Below are 12,064 nucleotides of genomic sequence, written 5' to 3'. Positions count from 1 at the left end.
ACAGGAGCTTTCAAAAGAATAAACGTAATCAGTGCTAGAATTTGGTGTTCTAACCAATAAAGCTTTGTTCAAGGTGACCATATAAGGTCTACCAGTGCTAGAATTTGGTGTTCTAAAAGTTGAACATGAGAATATTAAATAAATTATGACTATGCAGTAGAAACTAAGGAACAATATTTAACAGATATATGCAATCCCAATTTGCCGAGTCTTTAAGGTTTTCAAGATTTACAGAAGCAATAAAACAAATACTTATCTGGTCGATCAAGAAATGTATTGAGAATCCACTGTTTTTCCATACAATAGTTTATTTGAAAAATTGACAATCATTGTGCTTTGTAATTTGGGACGACCTCCAATTGTTGGTGCAATTCTTTGAATATTGGTAGCATTTCATTTCTATTGCCACGCTTCGTGAGCTTGGAAATTAAAGTCTTCGAGAAGATTGATAGAGTTGAGTAGATGAATTTCCAAGAAATTCGACCCACATACTACACCAATGTAAATGTGTGTTTTAGTCACGATCTTACGAGTCTGGGTGATTGGGGAAGATGATGTTATGACTGAGTTTGAATGATCGAACTGCCTACGTATCTAGTTTTCCGATAAACTGGAATCAAGTCAGACGTAGTTCATATTGAAATTGAGTGGTTGAATTGGAGATGGAGAGAATGTGAGCCTAGAGCTCTCCCCTTTATCTCGCCTTCTCCTCTTGCTTTTGTAGTGGTTTTTGAGACTCTTCCCCTTCCTCTGCATCAAGTCGGGTCCTCTTAATTGTTAGACTTTAATGAGCTTAAATGAGTGCATGTCTGCTATTACAAAATAGTTGTAACAACCGCATTTCCATCTTTGAGTGTTACAGGACTTGGTTGAGGTCTTGATATGAGCAATGATCAACTCCCAAATGTGCGTTTTATTACTTTTACATTACTTCATTATAACCCTTCTTACGTATAATAAACAGATAACTCATAGCTTTTACTATTTTTTGCAAGTTACAGGCCATTTTAGACTACTTATCATAAAATATACATTTTAACGCCAAACTTTATTAACGCTTCTTATGAAGACTCAAGCTGTTATGAAAAATGCTGAAAAAAATCAAAGTCAAAGTTAAAGGTCAAGGACTCAAAACCAGAGGGCTGAAAGTCATGTCCTTAACACAGAAGACTGGAGATGGATGACCTTGTCACAAAAGAAGACTTGTTCAAAACCTAGCTTGCTTAAGAAGATAGAGAAAAAGGCAAAAGCATAAAGGAAAAGTAAAAAACAACATAGTGAGGTGTCTTGATTGTAGAGAGAAAGGGCAAATCAGTCATTGTAAAAGTAGGAGTATAATAGCCAAAAGGTAGGAGGAGAGAGAGAGCACCTAAACTTAATCTATGGTCATGTAGGAGTGCTGTAGATTTTAATTTCAAGTCTTTTACATTTTCAAGTTTTTATTGCTTTATTTATTTTTGTTCTTCAATACAAGTTTTTTCATTCAAGTTTGTTGTTCAAGTTTCAATCCAAGTTTGTTCTTCAATACAAGTTTTCCATTCAAGTTTGTTATTCAAGTTTCAATCCAAGTTTGCTATTATTTAAGTCCTTGTTCTTGCATCTCTACTCAATGTTTTCCCATTAAACCAAGTTCTTTACATTGTTTTTAATCCAAGTATTTCATTCTTTCAATCAAACAAGTTATGAACTTTAAGAACTACTATCTTCTACCCTTCATAAACTCCCATCAATCTATCTCTAAAAATCTATGGTGAACCTCAACTTTGACTCCCAATATACTACTATTTCAAGTGACCTGGTTGAGGTCTTGGTATAATCGACCTGGTGAGTTGTGTTGGACACGTGTATAATATACATTGGCTGTGTATATTAATCCCTCATAGTAATCGAGTGAAAAAGTGAAAAAACTAAGTCTTATAACTTGGAAAATGACTCAAGCACCCCCGTTCGTATACCCCTAGCCCCATTTCTCTATTCTTCCTTTTTCAGCATCTTCTTCTCTAAATAACTTCATTGCTCTAGCCACCACCACCATCATCACCAACACCACCAAACTATCAAGACCACCACCGCCGCCGCCACTACTATCACCGCCATCGTGCTATTAAGACCAATATCATCACCTCCACTACCACCACCATCACCACTACTGTGTTATTAAGACCACTACTACCACTACTGCCACCACCACCTTGCTATATTAAAGTCATTTCCTAAAATCGATATTCTAATTATCAAAATTTATTTGAAATCGAAAATCAAATTATACGCTTGTTTCAAATTAATCCATTAAAGTTAAATGTGGTGTAAAACAGAGTTATAGTTGTCAAATAAGCATCTATAATATGTTTTGTATTTGTTTTTTCTATTTTTACAAGTGTTTACGAAGATGAACTTAAAATGAAAAACAACCCACGTTATAAGACCATCTTATAATCTTATAAGACTACTCTTATAACTTAACCCAAAAAAACAAGGTCAATCGGTTAAGTGAGGTTGTGTAGGAGGCAAACTAAGCGGCAGACCGGCAGTTGCCTCAATGTGTCGTTAGGCTGAGTCCAATGGCTCTCTATCCTTTTAAAAGTAGAACTAAAGTCAACAAATTTGACTCTCTATCATTAATTTCTTTCTGTATATATTGTATATATAGAGAGTAAAATAAAGATAGAGAATAAAATCTTTTTTGTATATATATAGAGGAAAATAGGAAATGAATGATAGAGAGTACAATTTGTTGACTTTAGGCTCAGCCTCAGTGGGTATATATGTACATAAGCAACCTGTCGTTCCAAACACAACATATGTTAACTGCTTAATTTTATCCCTTCTTTCTCCAAATGGTTTTCTACGCTGCCTCAGGGCAGCTCTTAAGCCCACCCAACAGCTGCCCCACTCAATCCATCATAAACTCCCGGCGTAGATTATCACCTCCCACCTCCCTTTTTCATTCCTCATCCGTTAAATGCGCTGCCAATAATCCCTCATCCTCATCCTCAAATTCAGAGTCAAAGTCAAAACCCTCTCTCACTAAAATCTCATCCCTCTCAGCCGCCACTGCCCTCGGTGCCACCGCCCTCTACCATCTCTCCGGCGGTGGATTCAATGGTGGTGGAACTGGAGGCGGAAATAGTGGTGGAGGTGGTGGTGGGAGTTTCTGGTCAAAGTTTTTCTCCCCACTGGCAGCAATAGCAAAAGAAGAGGAGTCCACAACAGATACACAAGAATGGGACTCACATGGACTACCAGGTAACATAGTAGTTCAGCTAATAAAACTAAGTGGATTCAAGAAATACAAAATTTCCGAAATTACCTTCTTCGACCAATGGCGTCGCACCACGGTTGGCCCCGAAGATTCTTTCTTCGAAATGGTGTCAATCCGCCCTGGGGGTATTTATACTAAAGCTCATTTGCAGAAAGAGTTAGAGACTTTAGCTACTTGTGGTATGTTTGAGAAAGTAGACCTCCAAGGGAGGACCAAACCCGATGGGACACTTGGCATTACTATATCGTTTACTGAAAGTACTTGGCAGAGTGCTGATAAGTTTAGGTGTATTAATGTGGGTCTTTTACCGCAATCCAAACCAATTGAAATGGATGCTGATATGACTGATAAGGAGAAAATGGAGTATTTCAGGAGTCAGGAGAAAGATTATAGGAGGAGAATTGAGAAAGCTAGGCCTTGTTTGTTACCTATGCCTGTACATGTAGAGATTTTGCAGATGTTGAGGGCTAGCGGGAAAGTTAGTGCGAGGTTGTTGCAGAAGATAAGGGATCGTGTTCAGAAATGGTATCATGACGAAGGGTATGCTTGTGCGCAGGTTGTGAATTTTGGGAATTTGAATACTAAGGAAGTTGTGTGTGAAGTTGTGGAAGGAGATATTACTCAGTTAGTTGTTCAGTTTCAAGATAAGTTGGGGAATGTGTGTGAAGGCAACACTCAGCTTCCGGTGGTTCGTAGAGAATTGCCTAACCAGGTACATAGGCTTTTGTTTTAATGAATTTATGTCGTAGCTTGGATTTAGTTTTTAGTGATGAAATCTGAGTTTGAATTTTGCTTGTACAGCTTCGGCAAGGCCATGTGTTTAACATTGAAGCAGGGAAACTAGCGCTTAGGAACATAAACTCGCTTGCTTTGTTTTCTAATATTGAAGTTAACCCACGCCCTGATGAGAAGAATGAAGGAGGAATCATAGTCGAGATCAAGCTTAAAGAACTTGAACAGAAGAATGCTGAAGTCAGTACAGAATGGAGTATTGTGCCTGGGCGTAATGGTCGACCAACCCTGGTTATCTTCCTATCCTTTAAAGTTTAAATATTGGTGTTTTTTCATGACTTAAAAGTTTTCAGTAATGTTTTGGTTTGATTTTTCCCATTTCCAGGCCTCCATTGAGCCTGGTGGAACTGTTACAATCGAACATAGGAACCTCCAAGGGCTGAACAGATCCTTAGTTGGTTCAATAACCACCAGCAACTTCATTGATCCTCAGGTAACAAGCACCTTGACTTTTGGTCTTGATTCATTCATGCTTAGTTATTAGAGCAATCTTTAAGAGAGGGCAGAAAATGCAAGCCTGTTTTCTGTTTCCTCCAAAGATGGGATTTTAATTGATGCGAGACTAAGCAACCTAGAGCAGAAGCAATCGGTTATCTCACTTGTTTTTACATATGGTTCGAGATCCGTTTACATCATTACTCATACACTAACATTTACACCACCCATAGAAAATTTATGGATCCTAGTAGTGTTTGGTGTGGATATGATCACCTGTGCATCATCTCCAAAATAAAGTCAGCTTATTCCAATATTTCAAGTTTTGCCGGGTTTTGCTGAACTTTAGATTCTTCCATTTATACAGCAATTTTCATCTGGAACTTTATATTTGCCTAATTTTTTAATCTGATCTACATTAGGAGGATTTATTATCCACAAACATTAGTCAGGTCCTGGCTTAATATAACATCTTATGGTTAAGAGACATGTGGCTATTTGATGAAAAGTTTTGTGATTTAAATAGTACTATTTGTAATTGCAAATACATCATTTGGGGTTGGGTATCTCATCTTCCCACTGTTGTGAATTTGAGTTTTGATTCTATTGTAACTGATTGGGGAGCTATAGTGCAGCTTTGATGTAACTATTTTAAGGGTAGTGTGAACCTCTCACACTGATATTCTAATACAATATTGTTTTATGGACCAAAAAAAAAAGGAGACATGCGACTATTTGACAATTCTTAGCTAATTATAAAATTCCCAAGTTCTTGTACTAAGTTGGTTTGTGTGGAAACACCAAGGACTTTAATGAGTTTGAGAAATGATGATTTGGAGATTGAAGCTTGGAGGTTACATGTACTCAAACTCATTCAGATGAGGAAGAATATGCAGGGGGGAAGGAAAGGAAGAGATGTAGTAAGTGGGTGATGATGACATCCAGCCACGGGGATAGATGATCATTATGACTTGCGGAAGATGATAATTTGCAGTTTGTGCTACTTTTGTTAACATATTAGTAACTTAATATTTGGTGGGTAGCTTGGCTGGTAATCTAATTTCCACTGGATGGCCAATTAAGTTGCTATAATGGAATGATTTTAGATACGCTTTGCTTGCTGAAACAATTTTCTGTCATGCCTCGTTTTTCTATATAATTTTATGTCAGTTATGCAGTCAAAAACCGGTCCTAGGCTCCCCTAGGCCCAACCCCAGGGCATGCACCTTGATCTGCGCAGTCGGTTACTTAGAGTATAAATGCAGTCACTACGTTATCGCGTTTTGTGCAAAAAAAAAAACTTTCTTGCTTTTCAGATTAACTATCCATGGATTTACGGTCTTTTCAGTTCTTTTAGCTAATTTACGCAAAGATACTGATTCTTGAGCTTACCTGTGAACTATTTTCTCTAGGATGATCTGTCTTTCAAATTTGAGTATGTACATCCGTATCTTGATGGTGTCTACGATCCACGGAACCGTACTTTCCGTGCAAGCTGTTTCAACAGCAGGAAACTGAGTCCAGTATTCACAGGTGGGCCGGGAGTGGATGAAGTTCCACCTATATGGGTTGACCGTGCAGGCCTCAAAGCCAATGTGTCTGAGGTGGGATTTTTTGTTGCTCCTATATTGTTTCAAGTCCATATAATTATCTTGATCACTTCAGTGGAGCTTACCAGGCTTTATTTGGTGATCTGAACTTTGGCTTTTTGCAGAACTTCACTCGTCAGAGCAAATGGACGTATGGACTTGTTATGGAGAAAATCACAACACGTGATGAAAGTAGCCACATTGCTCAGAATGGTCAGCGGCAGTTGCCAAGCGGAGGAATCAGTGCAGATGGTCCACCGACGACTCTCAGTGGCACTGGTGTCGATCAAATGGTATTTGCACAAGCAAATATCACACGTGATAACACCAAGTTTGTCAATGGAGCAATTGTCGGTGAAAGGAATGTGTTTCAGGTGAATCTCATAAACTTGTTTTTGGTTAATTGCTATGGTACAATCACGATGTAGCAATTTCATAGGATGAGCTGAAAAGCCTGAATGAAATTACAAGCTCTTGCTTTTTTATACACAGCTATATACGTTTTTATGTATTTCAAGATTTGGAATGGAATCTAATTTGTGTCTCCATGCATGTTTTTCTTTTAATTTTGCGTTGTCTTTTTTTGTGATGCCCATAGACATATTACGCCAATTTTACAGCATTTGCATGAGTGGTGTTGGTTTGTAACTACATGCCAGCTATTAGAAGTTTCATGATTACACGTCAGCTATTAGACGTTGTAGGTTGAAAGTTAATAGAGCTACAGTTGTGGAAGAACTTTTTTACGCAACTTTTGTGATCCTTTCGTTTGTGTAGATTTTCAGCTAATAGTCAAAACAATTGTGGGTATAAAACTACAACTTCTACACGGAATAATAATAACAAAGTTAAATAAATTATAAATTAAATTGTATAAATAATTAATAGAAAAATGAACTTATAACAATGACGTTCTCTCCCTCAAAATTACTTTTAGCACACCATTCTCTAAGCCGGAAGAGCAAATTAATCAATAATTTGATTATAATATTAAGCCATCGTCTGCAACAAACAACTACTTGAACCTATAGGAGTGAAAAAAGTCAAAAGTTGGTTTGGATTTATTATTTCCGGAGAAGAAGCCCACCATAATACAATAGCTTGCTGTCATATGCCTATGATCACCAGGAAGATTGCTTTCCGGAGAAAGTGCTATAGATAAACGTGCACCTCAGATAAGAAATATAAGCATTTTATTTGTCTTTCCTAATAAATCCAAGCATCTTGGAGATGCAAGATGATTGTTCCTCACCTGTATTTATACTGGCCTAAGTGAATGACTACTGATTTTTGAAATAATTTCCTCAAAGCCTACTCAATTTGTAGAAAAATTGGACTTCAGATTTTCGTTTTATAATTGGAGCAAAACGTTACTCTACACTAACCTTGCTTTTTCATTTTAGTCCTAGACTCCTAGTGATATATCTCTTATTATCTTTGAAGTTTGAATGGCACTGAAACTCAGAAGAATGTAATTACCTTGCTAACAATCATAATCCTATTGACTTGCAGGTGGACCAGGGCCTCGGCATTGGTACCAAGTTTCCAATTTTCAACCGCCATCAGCTGACAGTCACCCGCTTCATCCAGTTGAAGGAGGTCGAAGAAGGAGCTGGTAAACCACCGCCTCCTGTTCTGGTCCTACATGGCCACTATGGTGGTTGTGTAGGAGACCTTCCAAGTTACGATGCTTTTACACTTGGTGGACCCTACTCTGTAAGGGGGTACAACATGGGTGAGCTTGGAGCATGCAGAAACCTTGTTGAGGTAGGAACTGCTAAATTCTAATATCTCCAGAACTGGTCATCTGTCTCATGGTTCATGTCTGCTCACTTTATTGAAAAAGCCGTTGTTATTAATTTGGTTCATCTTATATGACATTTTCAATTTTCTCTTAAAATTAGCAACTCCTTTTGGACGTTGGGCAAGCAGCATTATTCATGTCTTTTTTATATATATATTTTGACATGGGAAATATCCTCATCTGATGATCCTGCCTGCCTTATCTGATGTTTCCATTGCTGTGAATCTTAAGTTTTACACTTTGGTATGGATAAAACATTACATGACCTTGCTGCTAACTTATCATATCTATTTTAATCCCTTTCTGTTATGTGCAGCTTGCAGCAGAGCTAAGGATACCTGTGAAAAACACCCACGTGTATGCATTTGCGGAGCATGGAAATGATTTGGGAAGCTCAAAGGATGTCAAGGGTAACCCAACGGAATTCTATCGGCGAATGGGGCAAGGCTCATCTTATGGGGCTGGTGTCAAGTTGGGTCTTGTACGAGCCGAATATGCTGTTGATCACAACTCTGGAACTGGTGCTATATTCTTACGATTTGGTGAGAGATTCTGAGATCGGATACCCCGTCTGTAATGGTTGATGTGAAAATTTTGCTTTAGAGTTTTTTTCTTTCTATTTGCTTGGTGTGGAAAGAACTATCAGACCTGTTAATAATAAGGTCAGGAGAAGATTTAGAATCGAAAGATTTGGTTTGTTACTTGATTTCAAGATGCTTCATTATACACCATGAGAATAAAAGTTTCGTGAAACATGAAAACATGAAACATCTCAATCACATAATCACGACAGGTGAACTTATGTTTCATGTGACGGTCCCTCTGTATATACAAAGGAACAATAGGGCTGTGACTGGTTCTGTATATATGCATCTTTACTCTAATATATGCCTACTTGGCAGTACTGCAGTACCCGAAATCCTAATCATAGAGACATCAAAAATACAGTCTTCCATGTCTCTGAAAACAGAATGAGCTTTTTAGTTAAAATGCCATTTCAAAGTAAAACTTTAGAACTTAAACAACTTTATTCCCGTTTGTTTTAGACGATGCAAGTGCTGCCCTATTTTTGAACTTATTTCCTGTGACGATCAAAATCGAATTCCTTAGTGATACTTCAATTCATAGGCTGATTCGAGATTTAAGAGTTTAAAAGAAAGAAGCCAACAACCAAGCTTTCCAACTTATTCCATGAGGCTTCCAGATTACGAAAGTGAACATCATGTGAACATCATGTGCAATATGGAAAACAAAGAATAGGCATGCTTTATGGCTAAAGCAAATCCATTTGCCACTCTTTTTGTTTAATCATATATGGCTAAAGCAAATCCATTTGCCACTCTTTTTGTTTAATCATATGCCCCTATCCTCACAAAAGAAGAAAAGATAGTGGTTTGATCATATGATAGTATTCGTCAAAGATTATTCCCAGAGGCTCGAGTGCTAAACATATATATACAAATTTCTAGTCCGTTGATCCTCATATTTTCACATTAAAATTCCGTACTATGATGGATTAATTGAGCGAATACACGCTACTACCTGACTTCTTATATTAGTTCAATCTTTTGCTAATTAAGATGAAAGCACATCAATTTTCAAGAAGAAACTTCCACAGCTTGTAACTACAGTTGCAGGTTCAACCCATCTTGAACATCCAAAAAACAAAACAAAAGAAGGGTCCATGTTATACAATTCCACTAGACTCTTTCAGTTGTTTCAGTTATATTAAATTATTAATGAATCAATAAAAAGACTAATACAAAAGAAACTTCATAACCAAAGCAAAGGATATATTCCAAGCAGTGAAAGTGTACTGAAAATAAACTTACGTTATAGTAAGGTAGCCATCGTACTCTTCACTTGTGCAGCAAGTGGGTTACTTTAGAGTCTACATGACCCCCTGAATGGTTGATAATTTTAGTGTAGTAGTACGACTAGGATAAACATTAGTAGCTTAGATAACTTTATGGAGTACTTAATGTAGGTACTTATTCCTGATAAACATTACTTACACTCCTTAATAGTCCTCACAAAACTCAGAATCAAATGATGCCATCCTGTTCAACAGCGCTCTTCATTTTCGCCCTCCTCTTCATATCGATCTCCTTCACAAGTACTGTCTCTCACCCACACACACAGAATGTATTACTTGAAAAACTGAAGTACTAATTAAGTGACTTTCCTTTTTTTGCTTGTTTGTTGAGTGGTGCAGGTGGGATTCAGCTCATACTAGTGAACAACTGCAGAGAAAGCATATGGCCTGGGATACTTGGTACTGTAGGCCATGACTCTCCTAGGGATGGTGGCTTTCATCTCAATTTCGGTGATGAAGTAATTCTCGATGTTCCAGTGAAATGGTCAGGTAGAATTTGGGGAAGGCAAGGTTGTCGCTTTGACCAAAATGGGAAGGGCTTATGCGACACTGGTGACTGTCAAGGCTTACTGCATTGCAAGAACTCGGCTGGAATGCCACCAGCTACAGTGGTCGAGATGACACTTGGGACTTCCAACTCCCCTTTACATTTCTATGATGTGAGCTTGGTGGATGGCTTCAACCTTCCGGTGTCAATGGGACCAGTTGGAGGTGGTGTAGGATGCGGGCTTGCAGGATGCGAGATGGACTTGAACATTTGCTGCCCTTCAGCATTGGAAGTAAAGAGAGGAGGGAAAGTGGTTGGGTGCAAGAGTGCTTGCTTGGCCATGCAATCAGCTAAGTATTGTTGCACTGGGGACTTTTCCAATCCCAAAACATGCAAGCCGACTATATTTGCGCACCTGTTCAAGGCAATATGCCCAAGAGCATATAGCTATGCTTATGATGATTCTTCCAGCCTTCACAAATGCAGGGCTTCTCGTTACCTGATCACTTTCTGCCCTCCAAGATAATAATTGTCGTTGTCGATGTTGTATTAGTGTTAATTGGTTCCTCTCCCAACTCTGGCGCTAGCTCTGTTCTTAATAAAGAATGTGTGAGGTGCTTTTAGTCCTACCGTGTTTAAGTGCATATACATCTCTAGTTGTATTTCTGTCATGTAATATTTCATCACTTGGGACTTGGGAGTTAGCACGATGTGTTTTCTTTGTCACCGGTGTTAATTCATTTTGATTTCTTTTATATATTATATGAGATGGTGGGGTTAAGGCAGATGACCCCTACATGTAGCCATGAAGGTAAGAGTATGATCATTAAAGGGAGGTTGGTAACTGCAGCCCTTACAATCACGAAGCACTAATGAAATCCCACTTAGGAGTTAGGAACTTAGAACATGCAACAAAGAGAATAACACCAAAAAAGAAAGTTTATCCCTTGAGACTGGTCCTTAAATGCTTTCTCAATATCGCAGACATCCAAAGTAAGCATATGTTAATCTATTTGGAGTCACCCCGAATGTATCAATCAAGGTTTTTACCATTATATTTTGTCGTGGACACTTGCTTGATCATACCTATGGTAGGATATATTTCCCCATGTGAGTTCCCGATCCTTTAGATTGTTTCTTATTCCTAGATGCACTCTTTGACTATCGTAGTCCATTACTCTAAGCCGAGGAAGATACAACTTTGAATGGGGACTTCTCTCCCTACATAATTGTCTCCAGACTGTCTTTAAACATATTTTTCCGTATCAGCTGTCCCCGGTAGATTCTTCTTTTTGAGACTTTAAATCATCACCCCTTTGTTTTGTCTATTTGCACTTTTTTTTTTTTTTTTTTTTTTTCGATAAGGATATTTGCACTTATTGAAACCCATCCTACCTATATCGCTTTCTCTCAGGATGCTCATAGAGAGCCACATCAGCAATTTTTTAAAAAAACCCATATTTTAAAAATATTCACTTTCTATTTTTCTTAAATATCCCTAAAATTAGTCTATTTTGTAATTTTATAGAAATCTATTCGGTCTTTTCAATTCTTATGAAAACCAAAAGAGAATTGCTAGCGTCCTGACCCTGTATAGGGGTAGGACCGTTCTAGCCCACTTAAAGACAGAAAATGTTAACTGCTCAATTGTTGACCCGGTTGAACTTAATTTCATTCACAAAGGCCAAAGTTTCATAAACAAAAGAGGCGGAGTGGGCAGACAACAAATCAATGAGTTCTCCTAATCAACCATCATCTTCCCATAAAAGTTTCTCTCTCTAGAAGACAGAGTGCGGGTTTGAATCAATAAATAGACTGA

At 37.9% G+C, this 12,064-nt stretch overlaps 2 protein-coding genes across 2 annotated transcripts; both read left to right on the top strand.

The window, feature by feature from the left end:
- The first annotated feature begins 2,737 nt into the window (after window positions 1-2,737).
- Window positions 2,738-8,588, top strand: LOC147509071 (protein TOC75-3, chloroplastic-like). Its single transcript, XM_086601368.1, has 7 exons — window positions 2,738-3,974; window positions 4,064-4,285; window positions 4,380-4,487; window positions 5,902-6,093; window positions 6,204-6,452; window positions 7,591-7,845; window positions 8,199-8,588. Exons 1-7 carry the CDS (start codon window positions 2,838-2,840, stop codon window positions 8,436-8,438), a joined length of 2,403 nt encoding a protein of 800 aa, XP_086457494.1. The 5' UTR covers window positions 2,738-2,837; the 3' UTR covers window positions 8,439-8,588.
- Window positions 8,589-9,747: 1,159 nt separating this feature from the next.
- Window positions 9,748-10,967, top strand: LOC147509070 (thaumatin-like protein). The gene is made up of 2 exons (XM_086601369.1): window positions 9,748-9,998; window positions 10,098-10,967. The coding sequence occupies exons 1-2, from the start codon at window positions 9,932-9,934 to the stop codon at window positions 10,769-10,771; spliced, it is 741 nt and encodes a 246-aa protein (XP_086457495.1). The 5' UTR covers window positions 9,748-9,931; the 3' UTR covers window positions 10,772-10,967.
- Window positions 10,968-12,064: the final 1,097 nt, after the last annotated feature.

The sequence above is a fragment of the Coptis chinensis genome, chromosome 3, assembly GCF_015680905.1.
Source record: "Coptis chinensis isolate HL-2020 chromosome 3, ASM1568090v1, whole genome shotgun sequence".
Taxonomy (NCBI): Eukaryota; Viridiplantae; Streptophyta; class Magnoliopsida; order Ranunculales; family Ranunculaceae; genus Coptis; species Coptis chinensis.
The sequence above is the reverse complement of the archived record's forward strand: the minus strand, read 5'-3'. Positions and strand labels throughout refer to the sequence as shown.

Excerpts from the sequence above, each read along its gene's own strand:
- LOC147509070 (XM_086601369.1), top strand. The coding sequence starts at position 9,932 with ATGATGCCATCCTGTTCAACAGCGCTCTTCATTTTCGCCCTCCTCTTC. Across the intron at positions 9,999-10,097 it reads CATATCGATCTCCTTCACAA|GTGGGATTCAGCTCATACTA; the intron begins GTACTGTCTCTC and ends TGAGTGGTGCAG.
- LOC147509071 (XM_086601368.1), top strand. The coding sequence starts at position 2,838 with ATGGTTTTCTACGCTGCCTCAGGGCAGCTCTTAAGCCCACCCAACAGC. Across the intron at positions 3,975-4,063 it reads GTAGAGAATTGCCTAACCAG|CTTCGGCAAGGCCATGTGTT; the intron begins GTACATAGGCTT and ends TTGCTTGTACAG. Across the intron at positions 7,846-8,198 it reads CATGCAGAAACCTTGTTGAG|CTTGCAGCAGAGCTAAGGAT; the intron begins GTAGGAACTGCT and ends TGTTATGTGCAG.